The sequence below is a fragment of the Lepeophtheirus salmonis genome, chromosome 7, assembly GCF_016086655.4.
Source record: "Lepeophtheirus salmonis chromosome 7, UVic_Lsal_1.4, whole genome shotgun sequence".
Classification (NCBI taxonomy): Eukaryota; Metazoa; Arthropoda; class Copepoda; order Siphonostomatoida; family Caligidae; genus Lepeophtheirus; species Lepeophtheirus salmonis.
The window spans coordinates 13,717,954-13,743,774 of record NC_052137.2 but is presented as its reverse complement, the minus strand read 5'-3'; the positions used below and the strand labels follow the sequence as shown (position 1 = coordinate 13,743,774).

General features: G+C 30.1%; 1 protein-coding gene across 1 annotated transcript; it reads left to right on the top strand.

Annotated features, from left to right (window-relative positions):
• The first annotated feature begins 473 nt into the window (after positions 1–473).
• Positions 474–2,040, top strand: LOC121121875 (enhancer of split mbeta protein). The gene is made up of 2 exons (XM_040716870.2): positions 474–1,272; positions 1,330–2,040. The coding sequence occupies exon 2, from the start codon at positions 1,382–1,384 to the stop codon at positions 1,910–1,912; it is 531 nt and encodes a 176-aa protein (XP_040572804.1). The 5' UTR covers positions 474–1,272; positions 1,330–1,381; the 3' UTR covers positions 1,913–2,040.
• Positions 2,041–25,821: the final 23,781 nt, after the last annotated feature.

The following is a 25,821-nucleotide window of genomic DNA, read 5'->3' as shown; positions in this document are numbered from 1 at the left end:
AAAAGATTAGAGCCTTCCCTCTTTTGTAGCATACCTACTTTGATCAATTCAGGCTCGGTGCAAAAAAGTTTTACTTTAAAATATTTTCAAAAATAAACGATCCTCCCTCATCCCCTGACCCCCTCCCCTAAAAAAAATGAATGAAATCATGCGGACGTTCTTGATACGCTGTATACTGTTCGTGATAATAAAAATGACTCTGGGAGACTTTGAACGACAAGTTGTTTAGTTCTTAAAGCGGATTACCACATCATCATACGTGTACAATACACGTCTATGTGTGTATATAAATGATACTTTTGTCAGAGCAACTCTTCTCCCGATATCATTTATATACGATGGTGCACTGAAAAGTTTCCTAACTCAACGTGAATATGGCAGCACTCGGATATAAAAGTTAGTCACAGCTATTTATCATCTTTTGAAAGTTATTCAACAAAGTTTCAACCATTTTTGAAACGCAATTTTTAGGTAACAGTCGTTTGAGTGAGTTGATGTGGAAAAAAAAATCTGATTTTTTTTCTCCAACATAGTCTAATTGTAACTCTACACACTTATTCCACCGAAGTTATAGACTGTACAGGTTACAGAGATGGAAGCACCGCCCGCTGGGATAGGTGTGTAGAGTATAAGGAGACTATGTAGAAATTCAGAATGTTTTCCCACAAAAACACTCACCCCAAGAACTACCGTCCAAAAATGGCTGAAAATTTGATGAGTAACTGTAAACTGATGCTACGTACATAGGTGTGAGCGTGGAGAGCATTTATTTACTGTCGATGTCATATACTTTTACAGTTAAAACAAACTTCAATATATTTTATAAATTCATTTGTTATCGAATTTAAATGCAATTATTATTTTTTTTTTTTTTTTGACGGATCTAATATGATTAATGGAACATTGTTTTTTTCCGCTCTTATGGTTCAAATTTGATTCTAAATGGTAGAGCATATATCAAAATTATACAGACAAATGAATTCTTGATCAGCAAATTGCAGTCTCAAATCAAAGGATTTAAAAGATATCCTTAAGGGTTATGCAATGACAATCTTTAATGACGTACATTCAACAGATTTTATTTTCATTAGGCAGAAAAATACCTGCTCGTGGTAATAGCAGCAGGTGCTACTTAATAAATTCTGTGAGATAGTAATTTGAAAAGAGTTCTCACGGTTCAACGTAAAAAAAATAAGGAAGAAAAATATCGTTATTGTGACCCGCACACTTAAGTTTCTGAAAAAGAAGAAGGAGCGCGTGTTCACATGAACAGTGAGTAGTAACCATAAAAAAACTTCCTTTCCATTCCCTTAATATCTTCTTTCGCAGTAGTATCTAAAAAGTTCATTTGACGACTTTAGTTTGACGTGAAAACATCGGCATGTCTTTCATGTACCACGAGACATCTATGTCCAAAACTCATCAGTACCGCAAGGTGATGAAGCCTCTTCTCGAACGCAAACGTCGTGCACGTATTAACAAGTGTCTTGATGAACTCAAGGAACTCATGATTGAGGCTCTTCAAACACAAGGGGAAGAATCCATTACAAAGTTAGAAAAGGCCGACATACTTGAACTCACTGTTAGACATTTACGAAAACTCAAGAACCAAGAAGTTATATCAAAGAACAGTCCTTCAGATCGTTATATCGCTGGCTATACGGCATGTGCAAGTGAAGTCTCACAATACCTTTCCTCCATACCTGGGATTAATGTACACTTTGGCTCCGAACTCATGTCACATCTTGGTAATAACTTAACCAAACCTCTCAGTGTCTCCACTTCATCCCTCAACGAATCCTCATCCTCGGTTTCACCTTCTGACTTAGGCTATGTGAGCTCAGGTTCCATTACACCTCCTCCTGAACCTAAAAAATCCATCAAGACTGAAAATGTTTGGAGGCCCTTTTAGGCGAACTGTCCCTGTTTTATATGCTATCTGTGATATTGTTATCGGTTGTCTTCCCACGTTTTGTGAATCCATTGTTATTGTTTTGACTTTTTTTATTAATCCATAATAAACTGATGTGATAATCTTGATTTGCTGTTTATTTCTTTTAACAATACATAACATATATTTTCCTAGCTATTAGGTTCATGCTTAGGCTGTATCTAGAAAATGATGGAAGAGTATACAGATAAAGAGTAATTGATATTTAAGGGTTATTACAAACGATTCACACCTTGGGAATCTTAATTCTCATATAATGATATATAATTGTACTAGAGGTTTGAGAAACTTAAATAACCGCCATTTTAACGACTTTTATTAACTCTGTAACGATTTTTCTTCTTCACCAGTGTAATTTGAGACGCATCACATAACATTTATTGAAGGAATTTTCATGGGAAAATACATGTATTTTGAGTAATTCAAACCCTACTTCTATACCATATGATATCTTTCAAAGTATGCCAAGAATTTTCAGCTTTGAAATGCAAATTGATTTCCCAAATGACTTCGTAGATACTTACATACATCATGAATACAAAATAATAAAAGTCTTGACTGACAAAGAGAGTTATTACTGTCTACTACGCAATAAAATCTCATAACTACTTGTAGAAAATTTTATGATTAATTTTATCTAAAAGTGGGATCGCTTTCATGCTTGACAAGGGCTTCTACAAGGTCTGTAACCCCCGCCAATGAAATGATTAATTTGTATCGTTACCAATCAGAGGCGTCCGTAGATTATATTTGGATTTTTGTTAGGAAAAAAATCCACAAATTAATATTTTCTGAAAAAAAGGAAAAATATGAATATCCATAGCTATTCACAAAAAATTAATTTTATTTTGAAAAATTTTAAAAATTTAAATTTTTGTTCTGCTGCATAATTTCCCCGAATGAAGAAAAAAAATATATTAAAAAACAACAGTTCCTTAATTTGGAGGTGGGGTGAGCTACAGCTCCTTCAGCTACACCTTGCCAACACCCTACCAATATAGAATTTACTTCTTTTTTATCCCTTTTCTGTACTAAAAACATGGTTATGCGTTCAATTTTAAACTCTTGCAAAAAAGTTTAACTCTCAAAATTTTCATAAGAATAAAATAAAGCCCCAGAGTGATTCACTATTTTGTATAGAGATTAAAATGATTCCATTAAGTCCAGTTGCATCATTTCGACTTCAATTTAAGTGACATCATAATGCCAAGTTGATGCAGCCAGACCTAAAAGAACATTGCAAAAAACAATAATTTACATAAATGGGTTTCTTTCAGGTGGAATGGAGGTGAGAAACCATCATGGAATTCCTTCTCACGGTTCCTTTATGATTGACATAAAGAATTTTTTTTCTTTCTATTGAAGATAAAAACAGGTATTCTCTCTTCAGACGTCATGTGCTTACACAAAAGAAATAGTCTTAAAGCTTGAATCATTCTTTAGGATTTACTCATAATTCTTGAATTTTAAGACCCATAGTCTATAGGACTTTTTTTTTCCTTCGGGGAGGGGCGAGGGCTAGCTCATTTTTTTTTTTTTTTTTAATTCAGCACAAAATATACAAGAGGTTGTAATTTTTCGGTGCTATCGCCCCCCCCCAATGTGGACGCCCAGCATAGGTCATGGGGATGAATATATTTTTAAGGGGGCATTCAAATTTTCCCCAATATTAGTGGCTAGATTTTTTTAGCAAATATTTTCTTGACATTTTATTTTAGGAAACGCTTTTTTGTACATATATATTCGGGTTATCTTTTTGTAATCAAATGTTAAGGAATATTTGACAAAATACATTTTTATTTATTTTTCTAGATGAGATTAAGCATTTTTTAATTAATTGTACAAGTTTCAATTAAAGACGTTGTTTAAAAGATAATAGTACTTTCTATTTTCAAAATCGTCTTTTTTAAAAAAAAGTCCATCTTGTTTTTTATTTTTATAAAATTGTCTTTTTATTATACATATATAGTGTTTATTTAAATGTACCAACACTAATATTTTCGACCCAGTTTCTGTAGTAATATAGGTATGAGTATTTTGGTATTTTTCGATACTTTTACGACTAAAAATGCAAAACAAAAACGTCGTTAAAGGCAATTATCATGTATTTATAGGGACCGCCGACAGAATTTTGGCTTGAGTGGCGGGGCTAACTTATGATCTTGATAATTTGTTTTTTGTACAGTTTAATTTTAATTCTTGTTTTACATATATAATATATATCTCGGATAATATTCTTTCAGGATTTTGTCAAAAATTCAAGTGATATCGTCATCGGCAGGCCATTTTTTCGGGGACGTAGGGGAGAAGTAAGTACATGCTGCAGTTTGGTACACTTATACATAGTACCATTTTAAGTGCATCAGTACCCCAGTACAACTATATAGTGTTTAAACCGAACAACACTAATCTTCATTATATATATATTTTAAATAACATAGTCTTCTACAAAGTAATACATAGCTCATTTGACCCTTCATTCTGAAAAGTTGTTGATCCCTATTCTCTGCTCTAAGCCATATCATGGAATACTATTTTATTGACATTCTGAAAATTAAGGGAGGTAAGAAGATTTAAGTACCACTCCTCTAAAACGAAAAAGAATATTTTTTTTTATACTTTCAATGTTCTTCAAACGCTCCCTGAAAACAATTACTTCTCCATGCCGTCACCCTTGGCGGCGAAGATGGCCTTGAGCCGTTGCCTAAAGGATAAACACATGTTGCAGATGGTCTCTTTGACCATGTACACATCAACAAAGGTGATCAGGCTGGATATATTCGACGGTGGATGGTATAGGTCCTTGAGTCCAAGTGAACCCAAAACGTAAAGTCAGTCAGGCTCCATTAGAGGTGCAGGGACCCAAATCAACTTGGGCAATAACTTTTTTTCTGACCTCCACTACCAGTTTTGCATCTGAGAGCTTCCTTTTTATTATGGTTGCTGGAGAGCTGCTGCTTGGTGAAAATTTTGGACACCATGAACTTGGTAGAAATCTCTTTGGGAGTTATTCCCGCCCGAAGAAGATCCGAGATCTTCAACTGAAAGTCTCATTCTGAGCGTATTTTTACCGTGAGTGTTTCTGACGTAATTTCAAGTCTTGATTTTTTTTATTTTTAACAATGACATAATTAAGTCCCATTAGAGTAGACTTGATCATTTCTTTCTTTTGATGAATTCCAAATACTGCAATAGAATTTTGAGTTTGATGATTGATAGCTATTTTATAAAAGTATTCAGTACCTATGTTGCACTTCGGTCCACTAACAAATAAAGGGGAAAGAGGCGTAATGATCAAAGTTAGCCGTATTTGATGAAACGACTTAATAGTTACTCACTGCTGATGAAGAAACAATCAATAGATATCTTCATTCATTCTAATAAAATATACACTTCATTATAAATAAGCAGCTTTTAAGATCTAATCATAAGATTGAATTCACTTAATATCCCTCTAGACATGACACATTATATTTTAAGTAAACCGTCTATACATATTATAGGAGACCTCACCTATTTACTACACCAATGTAACAATGTTATTTATAAAACAATTTCCTCAAAAATAAAACGGATATTCGGGTTAGAAGGTTAAAAATATTGGACAGAGTTCCAACGTATATATTTTTTTATTTTCAAATTGTTTCTTTTAGTACAAGTAATAATAAAATCAAAAAGAAACCATGCAAAGAAAAACTCTTCGTATATCCTTACAAGCCATGGATTCGTTATTTTATGATTTAAAACGAAAAATTAAAAATGGCTATAAATGTTGGTTGGTTTGCCTGTCCATTTTGTTTTCTTTGAAATATATTTTTTAAGTATATTAATTAAAAATGTCTATTCAAACCCTGCATCATACAGGGTGCGGTAGCTAAACTTCCTTTTTTAAAATGTGTAAAAATCAGGCTATAATAATTATAACAAGGTTTGGGTGGATTAATTCCAGATGGAAAAAATTTCTTGAAAATACAGTCAGTAACTATTACATAGTGAGGAAAGTACGTATGCTGTCGAAAATACATATAGCCAAAAAATGGATTGATAATATATATAGTATAAAACTAAACTAATTACAATTTAGAATCTGAGTATTTATTGGTTCTATTTATAATAAGCAGTTAATTTGCTTCAATTTCTAATATAGGATAAACATCATTTTTTCTTATCATTTACATAAATTGAAATTAGTATTGTACGTCAATAACTCCACAGAAAGTAATTCTAGAGACCCCCCAAAAAAAAAAAAAAAAAAAATAAAGGAATTTTTGCTTTTTACAAGAAAATTGAATATTTGAAATTTAATTGGATTTTTCAAATTTTTTTCCCAAAAATTTATTTTTTTGTGAATAACTATTGATTTTTCAAATTTTTTCCAAAAAATTAAGTTTTTGAGAATAGCTGTGGATTTTTAAAATTGTTTTCCAAAAAATTAAATATTTTGTGATTAGCTATAAATTTTTTTCGATAAAGTTAATATTTTAATTTTTTTCAAAATTTTTAATATTTGAAATTGAATTTTTTAAATTTTTTTCTAGAAAAAAAGCCGCCCCCCAAAAAAAAATATATATATAGTACCCTGCGGACGCCCTAAAAATCGGATTTATTTCATAAAAACCAACATTTTTAAGACCTTTGCAGAATCGCCCATAATTAATTATTTAAAAAACTAATGATCCACAACCATAAAGAATATGTTGAACATAAAATTTGGCATCTTTTTGTATAAAATAATTAGCCCTCAATGACAATTTAATTATAGATAAAAAAAAATATATCTAGGTATTAAAGTCATACCTAACTACCGAAGTTTAATCATTGTATGTATATAAAAAGTACAACTTCTCCGATAATGTTTTTTTTTTAATTGTCTTTGGAAAAAAGAAGTAATGTTATAACTTGATAAATGATTGATCTTAGGATCAATTGTTAGTATACATATCTAAAATATGATTACTAGGGTTTGTCAATTCCAGGAATCGGGATCACGAAAACACATTTAAAAATTACGGGATATTGTGAAACAAAGGGAGCCCGTTAATAAATATATATACTGTGAAAATTAAGTATACCTATAATAAGTGGTGATGGGACTATTTATAAATTTTTCCAAAAAAATTATTTTTTCGTGAATGGATTTTTAAAATTTAATCATTGGCAAAAAATTTAATTTGTTGTGAATAGATGTTTATTTTTTTAAATAATTTTAAATGCCAAATTGTATATTAAAAATTAATAATGGAAATTGAATTTTTGAACTTTTTTCCAAAAAATTTAATTTTTCAAATTTAAAAAAAACAAAACATTTTTAGATTTTTTCAAAAATAGTTCCAATAAAAAAAATTAATGATACCAGTATTTTAGTATATAGACAATAAATAAATGGAGGACAGTAAGCAGGTAAAAATAAGTGTTAATCATCAATGCTGATTTGTTTGGTAATAATTAATTAAAATGATAGAATGTGTGTTTTAAAAGAAATATCTAATTGGATTTATTTTATTTGTCGTATGAAGATTTGTTATGAATTATAAATTGCTTTTTCACAAACATTTTTGTTTTAAATAAGGTAAAATATACAGAGTGTAACAAAAAACAGGAGCATTGCCACAATGGGTGTCCAAGGATATTTGGCATCCTAGCTTCCCTCATCTGATTCTGATGGATTTTATAAGGAATTACCTGGAGTCATATGTCAACAGAAGTCCTCACACCACCAAGAAATTCAATATCGACTCCATCTTCCTGAAATGCAAGACTTTAGAACGGAATTTAGTTTTCAGGGCCTATTTATGGTTCAGGGCCCAAAATTAGTGTTGTTGAGGTCAGCAAAGGCTACATTCTTAATGACTGTATCTGCTGCTCAGTTTTTTTTTTAAAATAAAACTGAGAAATGATAATTTTTTGTTAATTTAAATTATGTAGATGAATCAAAAGCGTGGGATTTCCTTGTTATACTCTGTATAATATAAATTGAACAGATTTCATGAAGATTTGTTATTTAACTGCAAATTGTAATAATGATTTACCGAAGTTTTTCTTCTGGGATCCTGTTTTCCCAAGATTTTTCTGGATTTTAAACCTACTCGAAATTCTTGGGACATACTGCCAGTATTATTTCATTATACAGTTTTCATTTAGTTAAATATAATCTACTACAAATTAGCTTTTTCATCAACTGATCTTTAATTTTTTTTGTCCGACCTGGATTGGATTACAGAATTTAAAAATAAACAACAACTGTCGCACTTTTAGTGATACAATAAATAAGAAATAAAAATATCTGTAGTATGAGTAAGACATTAAGTGAAAATTTCTTCTTTCTTCTTAATATATAATAAGAAATACTAATATAAATTTCATTGTATTTAATATTTACTAACGGGATCTCTATATTTCAAAGGAAAATAATTGTTCCCCGGGATCTTGTTCAAAGATAATTTGTTGTTACATCTTTTAATATACATATAGTTTTTCTGTTCTTCCTAGAATGTACCTATTTACCATATATTAGGCATATATTAATAAGTTTTTTGATTTACTTTGTGTAAAAATAAAAATAATGGATTTATTTTGTCATAAAACAATCGTAGTTGAATTATAAAATTATGAATATAGTTATACCGTTGAAAAATGCATAACGTTCAATTTTGTTTGATTTATCAATTGACCAATAAGTTTGATTTTGATATTGAATACATTTTTGTGGCTCATTGAGTACAATTTTGGGGAATGACAATGTAGATGTAAATGATCACCGGTTGTAAAAAAAAAAACTAAACAAAAACAATCTCATTAGTAAAGAAACATGTTTTTACAATGTGCTCACATATATTATCGTTTGTTTTTAGTTTTTAAAGAATCGATTATTAATGTGAAAAAGTTAACTCCCTTGTGAAAGACTTATTGTACATTTGAGCAATTATCCAAATTTGGAACGAAAAGGCTGCCAATTTAGAGAGGGAAAAATAATATCTGACCCCGGGCATCCAGTTTTATATACACAACTATACATTAAACATTTCTCACACTTGATCATAAATAATAATTGACTATGTAAGTATGATAAACCTTGTTATAGGGGTTTTAGTCATTCTATAGAAAATTATAATTAGACGCTATAAAAATGTTAGTTAGTTACTTGATAATAAATTATGTCCCAAAATAAATTGACCAAACAATTCAAAAAGAAAAAAAAATATTTTTATACATTATTAATAAACTTGTTTATGTGCTTGTAAAGTTTAGTAATTTTGTGTGAGTCCTTAATTAGGACTGAAGATTGAAGTCTTGCTCAGTTAAGTCCTTATTTCTTCTTTTTTAATCAATTCTAACATTGACAGCTCTAAGGATCGCTCATAAGACTGGATATGGATTGGACTAAATAAATGAGAACGGACACGACGCTGAAATTTTTACCTATTAAAAATATACCTTTTGGGGATTGAGATCATTTTGCATGCTTTAAGATGTAAGAAGCTCGAAAATAATTTTTAGGGCTCTAAATATATACTATACGGTGCTTCATTGGGATTAAAGATGTACTAAAATATGATTATTTTTGAATAATACTTTTGATAATTTTTATAATCTAAACATTATAATAGTCAATTACAATATAAGTAAAGAGAAAAACCTCAGTTTGCCGACGGCACTACTATAAATGTATATTTCCCCTATATTTACTCAATTTGGGGAAAAAAAGAATTAATCCTTTCGAAAGATTATATACCTCAATTTCATGTTTTCAATAATTTTCAAAAATAAATTTTATACCTTTCATATTTTTTCTTAGACTTCTATAAATATAAACGTAAACATAACAAAAAAAAGAAGCTATTTATTGAGAAGGGCGTCCACAGGATTATATTTTGGGATGGGCTTGGGTTTTGAATTTTTTTTTTTTTTTCAAAAATTAGAAAAATTAAATTCTTTGGAAAAAAAAATAATTGAAAAAAGCAAAAAAATCCTTATCTTTGGGAATGGGGATACAGTCCCTCCAACCCACCCCCTTTCGGAAACCCTTGATTTCCTAATAAATATCATGACAGTCAAGCCGCTCGCTTCTCAAACATTCCTCCAATTGTCATTTTCATTCTTCATTTTAGGTTGTTGTTTTTAACATACAAGCAGGTCATATATTTTACAACTTTATTATTAAGCCTTCATTACTATCCAATTATACCTTATAGTATGTAAGCCATTAATCCTATTGACTTCATTTTGATTTAATCAAATACTTCGTAAAGAGTTTACTCAATGAAATTATGATAAATATGTAAAAATAATTAATATTAATGAAAGGAAATATATATATGATTGAATAAGGAGCCTACGAACAAAATAAATGTGCATTTACCAAGAATTCATAATTACACTTAAATATTATGTCTTTATTCAAATTAATGTATGTAATATATATTTATTCATGTCACTTACACCATTGATGGCTTATTCTATCTATGGATGGAACCATCAAAGCTTTAAATATGAGTAAAATGTTGCTAAGAGCGTTGGTTCCCAATTTTTTCATCACCGTGGAGACCTATGGAGTATTTTAGTATGTTGCAGCATATGAAATATGCTGCAACAAAATTTATGAATTATAGTGGTAGTACCCGGCATTGCCCGAACTAATTATGCGACGAGTAAAAGACAACCTTTGTTATAATATATAGAAGATAATAACTCCCAAAGAAATTATCATTGTAAAGGTGGGTTATCATATTTATCGAGCGTCTCCACGTCGAAGTGTATATATTGGTATGTATACCGTTTCTATAGCCACACTCGCACCTAACTATTAAATGCTGACTTCAATTCCTATATTCTGTTCTCTCCTCAAGAATGAAAGAAAAATAAAAAAAGTTTGAGAGAAAATAATAATATGTTGGGATGACTAAGTAGTACTTTGATCTTACGAGAGCTCACTAATTAAAACAAACAAAATTCATTTTAACATAACAGATTTTATATATAATTCAAATCTTAGCATATACTGAAAATATGTATTAATTAAATCTGTGCCACTTAGCCTGTTATATTAACCTTTATTGTACTGGTAAATATTGTGTGACTTAGATAATTAAAAGTAAGTACACTCCTTCTATTTTAAACTTCTAGGTAAAGTTTTTTTCATATTTATCTATAAATATGTACCTATTCTTAGTGCCCTACGTGTTCACGAGGTTTTTTTTTTTTTGTCAGGAGAAGGATTACAATTTATATATAACCGCTAATTTAGAACAAATATTAAATAAGAGTTAGCGTGTGAGTTGTGAAAATAAATGACTATAAATTTAACTCTTAAAATATCCGACTATTTACGACACACTAAATACCATTTGACTCCAATATATCCATATTTAAGGTCGTTCTGAAAGAGGAAAAGGGGATGAATGTGGCTATTCTAGTGGAGGTCCTTGTTTATTCTATCTAATCCAACCTTAGAATCGGTCCTATAAGTCCTTGGGATTGGTCGTAAATACCGTCGGTTCTTCGGACTCCAGTACTAGAACTGAATAAAGAAGATGCAGGAATAAATTGGAGTTAAGTCATCAAGTACCAAAATATATAAGTTTTACCACTGATCCTCAGTAGTAATCAGAATGCTTGCTCTTTCGGCTAGGCTCGCTTAAAGGAACCGGGACTTTCGGTTCCCAAACGGCTCTTCAGATTTTTTGTTACTTTAATAGATATATTACAATTACAGAGACGTGCCCCCCTGCAATATCAAATTGCCCAAAAAATAATTTTCAATGAATAGCTATCGATTTTTGAAATTTTTTTTGTAAACAGCTGAAGGTTTCTTAAAAAAAATTTCCAAAAAATAACATTCCAAATTTGATTTCGATTTTTTTTTCCAAAAAATAAGGCCCTACCCCTTGAGGGCGCTCTGAGACGGCTTCTGATTGGTGGGAAGCTGGCTTTTTCAAGTCGAAAAAATGGGATATCAGTTGGAAATTTGGATCTAAATTAATCCAAATTTGTAACATTTTGTGTAAAAGGTAAGTGATTGACAAAATGTTAAAATATTTAACAACAGAAAAAAATATTTTTTCTGAAGGCCTTTCTTGATGAATGAATAACGTGTTTTTATAAAAAAAAGTATTCACGAAAATATTGCTTTGCTAAAAAAAAATCCTATACATATGTTTTATATTTAAGTTTATTTATCTAGATTTGGTGAATAGTTCTTACAAAAGTATTTCCTCGATTTCATTATTTTCACTGGTTTAGTAGATGAATATAGAATAACAAAGCCTATTTTGTTTTTAATTTTGTGATTCAAAAAAAGAGTTATCAAATTTTGAAGCTATGAAAGGGTCAGAAGGGTAGAATCGTTCAAATAGATCCATTGATATATTTTGATCGTTTGTCTTTCAAACTCTTTACAGGACCTTCTTCTCCTTCTAACAGAAACTACACAAATAGGAGGAAATACTAATGTTCTAAAACCTATCATTGTTAAAATGATCACTTTAAAAAATATATTTTAAGTTTCTATCATTTAACGTCTCACCCTTTTTTATAAATATGTTTCAAGTGACACTCCCACCCCTAGCGTTGTTTAATCTTAAAGACAAACCGCTGCTTTATGGATATACAATAAGATTTTGCGATCCTTTGTACAATCTTTCTACCCGAAATAACGGTCATAAATAAGGAAATAGGGAGCACATTAATACTACGCAACAAGTGAGAAAGATGTTTTCTTACAGAATGGATATAATCAATATAGTTGTAAATAATATTATCTGCCAGTATGCAAAAAAAAAAAACTGAAAATAAATGTGGTCAGCCTGACAATTTGAAAAATGTTTGGGAGGAAATAAGCTTAGCTGTCACAACATTTCATTAAATTAGCTGTATGCAGCTATGAAATGATGGAAATTAACTCAAAATCCGTTCTGCATCTGGAAATGATAGAGGCAGAAATTACTCCGATATCGATTTTCAATTCTACTCTGAGTCCAGCAAGTTATAACTTATAACTCAGTTATAAATGATTTGCTCTCCTACTCTATGTCTTTGAAGCACTAATGGTTACTTTATACTTAGGTATTATCTCTTCACGACTAAAATATTAATGATAACAGCTTTGAAAAATAAAAAAAGTACTCATTCAAGTAGCAACTACAAAAAGCCATCCTACTCTTCCATTATCATATTACTTCCATCTATGATAATCAATATACATATCAGTTTAAAAAAGGGTTTCAGAAATACTTTTTAAATAAACTTTACATTATTTGGTATACACCAACAAACAATTAAGAATGAGAATAAGCATGCTCCTAATGTTATAAGGAATTTCAATTCAAATTTGATTTTTTACCGTTTAAAATGAGGGCCAAAGGCAGTGCTTCCAAATGACTCAAATGAAAAAAATGTTCAAAAAATTATTTTCCTTCCGTCGAAGTCCAAATTTGATTTTTAAAATTGCTTCCAACGACTTGGTCTTCATACATAGATTTTTTGTTTTTGACAACTCCAACTAGAAAAGAAAACCCTTTTCAATACTGTTTTTCTATGACAGATAACCTTTAAAAACCCTTGTGACACATATATGTAGAGTAAATGTCCCAAAGTATCTAGGCGATTGTCCATCTCAATCAATTATCAGTTATTCAAGAAGTATTGTCCGTGTAAATCACAATATCCAATCATGTAACTATATTTTAAAATCATTATTTTGTTTCGTTAATATGCTCTCCTATGACATCACTTACAATACGTAGATTTAAATAGTAGGAATAAGAATGATAAGCTTTTGAGAAAACATTGAAACAAAAAATAATTTGAAACATTAAAAATGCAAAAGCAAAATTTGAGCGCAAATGCATCTGTGAAAGGATAAAATTGGTCATGTTGTGCAAATTTGGAAGCACTGGTTAGCAATTATACTAGTTTAAAATAGGTAAAGGGTAAACTAATGCTTGGACTAATAATGTGCCTAATATTTAGGAATAAAAATAGGGAATTTGCAGATACGAATAATTACACAGTCCGTATAATTCACGGGTGTAAATGAAAGTATTCAACACATTTCTATATAGAACCCACTCGGACCTACATTTTCATCCCATTGTCTGTTGAAAAAACAGAAGGACAAATTCATGTGTATACACGGATTATTGCCTAAAAGGAGCACCAACTAACCATTGCTATTTATTTTTCGATATTATAATTGAAAAATTTAGTCATATACATACAGTACATATCATGATGGAATCTAATTCTGATTTTTTTAAAGAATAGATATGCAATCAAATAAAAACTTGAGATGTACCCATAGCAAAAAATTAGGCGATTCCGATACCCTCTTTATGAACGATTTCCCCACCGATTCCTTATAAATAATATATAAATATAAAAGAATTACATAAACAAATTACAAATGATTTAATTTTGTTATATTTAACTTTTTATTACTAAGGACTTGACTAGAAAAGAGATAAATTGTTATGATTATAATTACTTGTTAATAATTTAAAATTAACATCCTTTACAAAGGTAGTTCCTTTCCGTGCTCAAGAGTCAATTTATTCCAGGTCGGCTCATATATATTGTCCGCACAACTGAATAGACCTTGATTTCCAATGGATGAACTTGAATTTTGTTATCTAGGTCCATTATTATTGGACTTATTATATGTTAAAATATGAATTTAATGGAAATAATTTTATTCGAGCTAAGGGCCCCTTAGGGTCTTAAACCTAAGTTAGTCTACACTATGACCCTACCTCCTATCATTGGTTAAAATAATAAAATTAGAATTTTTTTTGCACAATAATGAATGTAGTTAAATGAGTAAGCACAAGTATGGGTAGAATCGGCCTTATTGAGCCGATTCCGATGAATTGGTAAACCTCAAATGAAACACAATTTTATAGTAATGATAGTGGCGCAGTTAGGACTTTTCAAAGATGTCATAACATAAATGTTGTAAATATTTATGTGGCATGTCCTTCTCAACACCTCCTTCCAACTATGCCCAAGACTTTATACTAAAAAATAATATTCAACTACAAAATGATTAGGAGTGCATCTTATAATAATTTATTATTTCAATTTACACAATCAATTATGTTAGATTCGCAAAAAAATATATTAACTTAATATTCGTGAAATTATTTCGTTGACAAATTTTACGCAAGCAATGACTAAGGTGATATCTCTGAATGCAGTTTTCCAGTGCTTTCCTTGCACACAAATTGGGCCACTTTGCAGTCCTTATATAACATGAAGTTTAAGACTGACATTTCAAGGATCCTCCTTTGTAGTAATATACATTTTCTTCTTTCCAAGGAAAGGCTCTTTAATGCGTATTTCTAGTTTCCGTCTCACACATTTTCAGGGAGCTCGTTTTAAAGAATGTCCTTAAGTTGGGACTCGAGGGCTTCGTTGGCTTCATTTTCTTCAATTTCTTCTTGGAATGGATTTAATATGGATATTTTACGATAACTACTATTTGACCAAATGCATCTAATTAATACATTAATCTTGCTAGAAGATCGGAGTAGGTTATTTCTCAAGGATTTACCATCCATTTCTTGTAGCTGACAAAGAGTGACTGATACCCGTTGAATGACTCACACAATGTAAATGAGCTTGGGGAATAGAAAATGTTGATATTTTAGGGGATATTCCTCGCAGGCGCGTTGAGTATGAACGTTAGGAAGAACAATTATTATTACTGTGGGAAAGTATCAGGTTAAGAGGTCACAGGAGGGAGAAGTTCTTCATTTCTACCTTACAGAGAAGTCACATCAGCGTGAATCTTGTCAACGATGTATACATATGGTAGAAAAACACTTTAGAGAAGAATTATGGTTATAAAAAACATTTAAAACTTCAGTAAAAAAAAAAAAAAAAAAACTCGCAGGTATAAAATAAATTTTCATCCCTTCAAAAAGAGAAATATAAAGTAGATCAAAGGGATACTCTAGGTACAAAACGAAAGAAAATCCAAATATCTCCTCTAGGAATAGAAGCAACATTAACGCCTTGCCTGAGGTTTTAAAACAAAACAAAAAACCTTTTGATAGTATAAACTTTTTTTGGGGAAGAAAAAAACATAATTGCTCAAAATGGTAGCTCAAGAAAAGAATGACTAAGGGTTAATTTGATTTATGAATAGATCTTTTTTTTTTTGGTGGAGTTATGTTTTAATTTTAGCTTGATGACCGTAGCCAGCACTCAAGATGACTTGAGGTTATGTTGAAAATAAGAATGGGATGGGAAATGACCTAAGGGGAAAATAAAGAATCACTGGTAAAAAAGTTTCATTAATGTATATACATATTTTAAGTCATTTGGCATTGACTCATCCAAATAGTAATCAAAGCAAAAAGATAATACATGCCCATACGAAGTTATATCATATTTTTGCAATATTCTTAACATATTAAATATTTATTACAATGTAAAATCATGGAATTCAAATATTCTACGGTATATCATATGAAATACTTCATTTCAAATAATTTTTTTTAGCTATAATGCAATATTGAAAATATTGCTTCCGCAGGATTGTATTTTGAGGGGAGATTGGTTTTTGAATTTTTTTTAAAAATAAAATTCAAAAATTACAAAAAAAAAAAATATTACAAAAAAATTACAAAAATTTTTAATATTTACAACTTTCCTCATATAATTATTTTTCTTTCCAAAAAATTTCAAAAATCCATAGCTATTCTCAAAAATAATGGAAATCTACAGTTATTCTCAAAAAATTAATTTTATTTGGAAAAAAAATTCAAAAATCAACTTTCAAATAATAAATTTTTTTCTCAAAAACCCATAGTTATTCACAAAAATTCAAAAATTCATAGTTGTACTCAAAAAATCAATTTTTTAGAAAAAAATTCAAAAAACCACAGCATTTTACATAATTAAAATTTCCAATAGCTGTTCACAGAAAATTAAATTTTTCGGAATATAAATTTGGAAAATTTAATTTAATTTCAGATATTGAAATTTTAGTAAAAAATAAAAAATGCTTTCGTTGAGAAAGGGGTACAGCCTTCCAGCCTACCTTCTAAAATCCTACTTAAAATAATTTATATAGCATGGATCATAATTTTTATTCTTAAATAAAAGGTGCGTTAATATAACTTCCCATTTTTCAAAAAGCAATAAAACATGTTTTTTTAAACCAAAAAGTTTTATTTTTGTTTTAGAATATTAGTACACATTTAAAATTTTATTTTACATAGTTTTGAAAATCATATCAGATCGGTAACGTCCACCCATTGTCCATTAAGGTTGAGTTTAATTTTGTAGATGTTCCAAATATGAGGTTCTTATTGTTTCAAAATGTTCATTTTAGTCTATGGATATCATTACCTAATTTTTAACCATTTAGAGAAATATTCATGTCAATGTCATTTAAAATTTGAAATTTTACACTTTTGCATAAAAAAAGTATTTTTTTATATTATCAACTATAAAGTACAGCTTTTTCTGCCAAATAACAAATTTAGATAAACAAAATTTATTTACAACAATATTATATAATTTCTTATGATAATTCCATATCTACGTTTCCAAAAGAACGATAACTGTAGTTACATTTATTGTAACTTTCTGCCTATTTGTCCTTCTTGATGTCTACTATAGTCAAACATTTCAGCTGAAACATACGCAAATTTGCAAGTACGCATATTCTTTAACAATATAGAGAAAAAAATTTCAAAATTGGAAAACCATGAAAGTTTTATGACATTTATTTAAAGAAAAATATCTACATACCTATATAAATATATTTTATAAAATAAGTCTGAACTTTTTGTGAAATAAATTTAGGCGTCCTTTTTTATTTAAATAAGTAATTATCTCTGTGGACAGTTGAGTTTAATTTCGGGTGATTTTTTTAAATTTTTCTTTAAATAACTTTTCATTATAAGATTGTAAAGGGATAATTATTTAAAAAAAATTAATTATCAATATTTTGGTATTAAAAATGTGGATTGATTAAAAAAAATAGTTATTGGCGATTTCGCAAAACTCTTAAGAATATTAGCTTTCCAGAATAAATCCGGTTTTAATCATCTGACTTTGACAAATTTCACTAAGTTAGAATTTTTTTAAGACACTGCATCTGAGAACACTAATTTCAGCTCTCTAGCACATTATCCGTGGAGTTATTTGCACTCAAATTATCAAAATGAATTATAAAAAATTGTTTTTGTATATCATAAATTAAAGCATTTAATTGATTGTCATAAATCACTAGAACAGAAACTCAAGAGCTAAATTGCAATTAATTTAATTTAATAAACCAAATATGATTTATACAAGATGTTTAATTTCAAATTAAGTTGTTCCCAATTATTTAAAAACAAATGACGTCATCAGCAATTCAATTATAGAATCGGTCTTGCCCGAATGCTTTGTCAATAATTATTTTTGACGGCAAACGCACATTCCTCATCAATCCAAAGCAGGATAGTGAGTAACTGCATTTTGAAGAACACTTTTGACCTTTTTCTCCTGTAGTGAAATCACGCCAACTACTTCTACGTAGTGTTGTATCAGTCCTAATTTATTCGGTCCACTCCAGTGAATTATTAAGACCGGTCTTATCAGTCCTTGACACTGCCCATCCTTTGGACTATTACTACTAGAATTGGTTTAAAAAAAGAAGAAATAAAGTTGATTGATGTCATCAAGGACCGAACTTGATAAGTTTTAGGACTGATATGCAGGAATGAACTGGATCCGACCGATACTTAACTGGACAGGACTGGAGTTTTAAGGCTTAAATAAGGACCAATACAACCTTAATGCTACTCCAAATCTTGGGTCTTCACTATGCAAATGAAAATAATATTATAAAATAATTTGATGCAAGATTCCCTGTTTATAAACCCCAAAAAATCCCGGGATCTTGGATCTAATGTCAACTAATAATCTCTATTACTTATTAACTGAGACGATATTCCTATTTTCTACCTTATGTACATATACGATTCACTCAAATAAGTCACGCTAAAACTCTGATATTGAGACAACACTACTTCTATGCACAGTCTGATTGCCACTCATTATCAGAAAAGGAAGTTATGTTGTTGCATCCTCTATATACATACATGGATATTGCATACCTACATTCAAAAATGTATTTCTTAATTATTGTAAAAAACACATGTTTTTAATTTAACTTGAACACAATGCTGCAGAAAAGGATGTGACTAAAATATTCACGTAAAGGGCTGTGTTTAGCAAACACATAACTTTTGTTGCATTTTTTATTATAGAAAGAATAATATAATTTTATATAATTATTGGGTACATCAAATAATAGGTATACACTAGTGTTGGGTTTGGTCTGAAAATCCTAGGCCGGTATTAGACCCTTGTGACTTTTAAAGGACCGAAATAAATTCATCTTTTGAAATATTTGAAATTTAATATAAAGTTGTTTTTGTTTTTTGACGAAAAAATTACTATTAGAAATTTTTTTACAAAAAAAAATTAATTTTCTCTGAATAACTATGGATTTTGAAATTTTTCCCCAAAAAATTTAATTTTTGAAATTATTTACACAAAATTTAAGGTTTGAGATTTGTTTACAAAAAATTTAATTTTGTATGAACAACTTTGGATTTTGGATTTTTTTTTCAAAAGGATTAATATTTTAAATTTTTTTCTGAAAAAATTAATATTTGTAAATATCTGTGCATTTTGAAATTTTTCCCAGAAAAATTAATAATTAAAATTTAATATTGTATTCTTCAAAGTAATCTCCATTAGATGCAACACACATATGTCAACGTTTATTCCAGTCCTCAAAACATTTTTTATAGGTATTTTTTGATTTGGCTTTTAGACCCTTCCACAAATTTTGTTTTATGGATTCAATAGACTCAAAACGTGTTCCACAGAGTGGAAATTTAAGTTTGGGCAGCAAATAAATTCAAAAAGAGCTAAATCAGGTGAAAATGGTGGTTGTTCGATTGTATTGACTGCGTGTTTGGCTTTGAATTCGGTCACAATTGTGTCTCTGTACGATGGTGCGTTATCGTCGTGTAAAATACACGAGTTGTTTTTTCCTAATTCTGGTCGTTATTCACAGATTTTCTCGCGCAAACGCCATAGTACGCCCAAATAGTACTCCTCATTAACTGTTTGTTCCTTTGGAACGAATTTAGGATGCACCAGACCGCAGATATGAAAGAAAATAATGAGCATTTTAAAAATCGTGGAGCACTAGTGAGGTAAACTGACTTATCCAGCTGTTGCAAGCGAACTCCTCTACAGATCGCGCTCAAACTTGGCATCACAATGAAAAACAGTGCTCCCAACCTACAAAAAAAAATTAATTTCTTTCATTGCGAGGAATTTAAATTAACAATTACGGGTACTTTTTTGTCAGAATGTATGTGAATTAAATTTTATATCTTTTTGTATGAAATAGTTATACCTTTAAAATCTCTTAATCACAAGTTTTTTTTTGTATATATTGAGACCAAAAAAGTCTATTGATTTAAAAACAATTACATTTTGCTCTACAGTATGAGATAATGGTCAGGACCGAAATATGGGCATAGAAAAAATTACTAAAGACCGAATCAGAAAAAAATTCGGTCTTAGACAGAGTCTCAACACTAATATGCACTATAGATATAACAAGTGGCAAAGCTATAAACTGCTACCCATCTTTAAAAAAAATGATTGCCTCAAGATATATCATTACACTACATATATATATGTAATTTTCAGGAATATATCTTCAGGTGGAATATATTAATTTAAGATATAATAAATCTTAAATTGCTCCAGGTATGATGATTAAGTCCAACTCATGATGGGTTTTGGAGATATGTAAGAGTATAATTACATACATACACATATATATTGTAGCTATATATTTGAATTATATATTTCTCGTGTATGTATTTCCAATAAATGTCTACGAATCTAAAAGAAATTGAGTTAAAATCCTTGCTAATGTTTATTACATGTTACATACGTACATGATGCTTTGGAATTTCTTTTTCTTTTTCAAAACGTTTTAAGGCCTGAAATAACAAAAACGAAATGTCATTCAGTAATTCATCACTTGTAAATGTATATATATAAACTGTCATAGATGTGTAACAGAACATGCGCATTTCCGATTTTCCCATAGGGCTAATAGGATCATCAACGGAAAATAAGTTATCTTCAGCTTCATTTTTAACGGTTAGGAAAATGTTTATATTTAATTATGATTATCTCAACGTATCATTACACCATGAATACAAATCAATGAATTTATTATGTAATAATAATAATTGCCTATCTGTTCTGCAAAAAAGATTTTTTTCATCGCAATTTTCTCTTCTACCAGTTATCAAATTACAAAAAAAAAAAACCATTCTGATTTATTTCATTACATAAATTACTTCCAGTTTCAATTACAGCCTCTATACGAGGCCGAAACTGCAAGTTGGCCTCTACCACTTGGCCCATTGGCAAATCCTGAAATTCCTTCTTGGTATTAATCATATGTTCGTCGTTGGTTTTAAAGAGGGTTCCGTTGGTTTTTCATTTGATTGCGTAATACACAAAAAATCAATTGTATTCAGAGCCGGCAAAAGTACAGCTAGTTGAAGTCGCCAAAATTGTCTTGGCACCATTTCCGACTTTTTTTTCTCGAGGTGTAGGAAGAAGCCGAGTCCTGCTGCCACATGTAAGGATACCATGTCGATCCAGTGCTTCACTTGGTCACTAACACGTCTGAGCAAAAGTTATATTGTCGCTCCCGGCACGGATTCCAAGGAGGGCTCAATGCCTTTTTCAAATGTTTGGGACAACAAATTCGTCAATTGATTTCATTTTGTTCCAACTTGTACAAGTTTGAGCAAACTATCAAACATATCAATCAGCTGCTTATGTGCCTGCATTTGCCCAAGAGAGCACGCCAAACTAGTGGCATAGATAGCCTGTTTGCCCTGTAAATGAAGGAAATATGAAGAATGAAAAGCTTATCTATGAGTAAAGTCAATTTTTATGATTATCAGAATAATATTAATTCATGTGTTTGTAAATTTATGTTTAAGAACACATCAGTGCTCAACTGCTTTTTGTTTCAATATCTTAGCTGCAATAGTAGTGCCTTGTTACTATTTTTGATTATTTTAACACACTATCATTAAATAAAAAACTCTTTCCCTATTCTGTCCCAAAGTTTGTAAGGTTGTGTATTGTTAAAATTATTTATATTAATATGCAATATTTTTTGGTCTATTGTCAGCCCAGTTTTATTTTGTGTGTAAAATCGTAGAACTGCATGTCAACTTCATTTAAGAACTAACGATGTAGCAAAGAGCGTCAGTAGCAGAAGCTCAGTGTGTCACATTTAAACAAAAAAGTGGAGTACATACATTTCTACGTTATAAAAGCAAAGTGTGTCTGTTTGTTGATATCTAATATCTCTTATCAATACTGTGAGGTATATGTATATATGGTTAAGATTTTCAATAAGCATGATTGTCCTTTCTTTTGCCTTATTGTTCAATTGACAACAGTTGTCAAAAGGAAGTTATTTTTAATCCACCAAATAATAATCTTACCGATTACAAAAAAAGATATTAAGACCCTTTCTGACTTCCTAGGAACTAGGGCTTAACGTAAGTACAGTTTTCCATAGTAACACAATCAATATAAGCATTGATATACGAGTATACATTCAATAGTTTCTGAGTTAGTAAAATTATAGATAGAGTGGAAATTGAATTTGTTTTTGATAACCATTCATTTTTTTTAATAATAATTTTGATGGTTATAAAGACAACAGATAATCATTTGAAATCGGAGGAGAGCGGGGCTAATTGGTTCACCTTTTACTTTTAAGCATATAATCAGATTGTATTGGCTAATCGTGAATGAAAACTTAGAAGGGTTTAATTGACCTACTAAATAATTTATCAATTTATTTCCGTAATATCAACTGGCAGATCAATATAAACAACCCGTTCTTGTGAAAGAAAATGCCTTCATAAGACCAAAGACAGCTAAGATGGAAGCCAAAAGAATGTGTGTCAGCACTTCTCGACGCAGGAATGAGTAATAACAAGTCCTGCTGCATTGTCTCTTGCTCCAAGAACCTCATTGCCAAGATTAAAAAGTTGATGTATGAAACGAAGGGCCCTGAGATGAAGCCAATGTGGGCTCCGTCCTCACAAGACTCTAACCTTCTTTACTATAGGATCCAGGCCACCATAAAAAAGGCCCGTGCTACCTCCCATGTAAATGCTTTTATAGCTGCTGTGGAGAAGGAGTGGAATGGCATGTCGAATGAAATCGTAAAAAATACCTATAAGGGCTTCAAGCCTATGGCCGAGGCTATGGTGGAGGTCAAGGGTCCCTAATTTGAGATTTTATGGTTTATATAAAGTAAAATAAATATAAAAAGTATCTTTGACCTTCTAACTTTTTGATAATCTTGATAAAGTTGGGCTTGGAAAAATTCGTTCACACTGTGGAAGTGATATTGAGATCTATGTTTTTTTTGTTGTTTTTTTTGTAGAAGAAACATAGTTGCAGGAAATTTTTCTCTGACTTTTTTATTTTTTTCATTATTTTTATGCGCTTATATCTCACTGAAAACTTAAATTATGGTACTCTTAAAATAAAAACTAATAAATTTATACTTCATAAGATAAAGTGGAGTGAAGAATTTATGGCAGTATGTGAATTTCATAAGACAATTTATAAACATGAAAAATATCATTCCGAGAATGTAAATTCAGAAAATAAGTCAGAGATCAGAATTAGTTATGAAAGAGCTGGAGCTAATGCAGCACTCATAGAGTTCTACAGTACATCTTTTAGAAATTGAAAACACCAACTTCCCCCATGGGCCAAAGAGGCCCTCTTTCCCCTTTATTGATCATTATTTCTTTCATGAAAGAAGTAACAGCCATACAAAAAAATTAATGTCTGGAAAATTTTAATCATTGATCCGCCTCCATGTTTTTGATTAAAAAAATAGTGTTCTATCAATGAATTAATGTTACATATAATTCTGTCTACAGATATTTTAATATGATATATTTTTTGACCCCATCAATCTTATTGCATATATTGATAAATAAATCTACCTTGAATGAGAATAGAATTGAAAGAATATATTTTATATTGGTCGCAATTATTGTTTTTAGGTCACTCTTCAACTCACTTCGTTATAAAACTAATTATATTATAAAATAGCATAATTTATGATTTTTCAAATTATACAATTAATGACAAATGATTCCCTACAGATTTATTTAGTATATGTATATTTTATATTATTATGAATGACGAACTACTCATAGTTTGTCATTTATTACAATGCTCATCAAATATATATTTTTTTTAAATAGTCCTGTAAATTAAAGCATAAAATAGCCTAACATTGAGAATATTGGGTTTCTATCGCGGTATTACGTATTCCAAGGGTTTCTCGAGGTTTTACAACTACGTCAAATCCTGCATTTTATATTTTCATAATATAAGGTTCATTTTATAATCATAATTATATAGAGTATTCAAAAAGTCTTTCAACACTTTGATTTTGCTACAAATAAACATGTTCAACAGATCAGAATGAGGTCGTATAGGAAAATCTGAACATCATGAAGATTTTTAATAAATTAATTTGATTTCCATCATCTTCAATTATGGTCTCCAGACGAGGTATTATATACTTTAACCATGTAAGTCCTGGAGATCATCCTCCAATGGGACTACACAGAGGCTTTGAGGTTGTTGATGTATAAAATGGTGGTCTCTGTAGGCTTTAGACTCAACATGCCACCATTTTAAGATGTCTAAGGGTTTCAGATCAGGTGGTTGGTGAGGCCAGAAATTCATATTTCCTATCATCCAGGCTTATTGGTCTACCACATTTAGGCCTTCTCCATCCTTCACAAGATTTCTGGGCCTGTACACGGTATGAACACGTAATTACAATTAAATTTTTCAATTGCAAATTGTTAACTTCCAAATAAGACCAAATATTTTACTTGATTTTTGTATAATTCGGCACATTTTGTAGGAACTTTATTCAAAATAACATAATAAGTAAATTATCTTTTGAATGCTGGAATGTTTTAATTAATTGTTAGTTACTTTAATTTTCATATATATACTTATTTCATTTGAAGTAGGACTCTGGATCGAAAATCGAATGAACTCTAAAATATGACTTTTAATAAACGCCTTTAAAAGACCAAATCTACTGAGATTGAAAATTGAAAAAATCTTTTTCTTGTTCCATGGCTTAAATAACAATAATAAATATGAGTTTTAGCCGACGGGCGTTCCAAGACTTAAATTTAGTTTCCAAGTGATATTTTCTTAAACGTCTTGCCTCCTTTCTCCTTATAGTCCCTTTGGGGAAGACCAGCTTAAAAGTTATTATTTCTTCGGAAAATATTTAAAAAAATAATTAAACTGCAATTTATTCATAACTTTCTGGAATCTCGCTCAAAAACAATTTCCTGGGAAATGAGAAATCGTATTAAAACATTTTAAAAATAAAAATAGAGCTAGTATATATTTTTATTTTTGTATTGAACCGTAACCTAGTCTGCTACGTGAAAAGATAATCGAATAATTGTAGTTAAAATATCATATTACATTAAAACCCCGTAAAAAAATTGAAATCAAATGTGCCACTTTAAATTCTAGATAATCACTAGAAATATTCATTAGTAAATCCATAAATCACAAAACTCAGCGATGAATCACACAGGAATGTTTTCAAAAACAGTTTCTAGCTTTAGGTAAAAGGCTAAGTTACTTTAAAATGAAAATTTTAACCCACCCGATCATCCACTAGTGGCTTACGACTCCAGCTCGAAAATGAGCGTCAGGAAATCTTGGAGCTCAAA

What these genes read in the sequence shown, in the direction of transcription:
- LOC121121875 (XM_040716870.2), top strand. Translation starts at nt 1,382, where the DNA reads ATGTCTTTCATGTACCACGAGACATCTATGTCCAAAACTCATCAGTAC.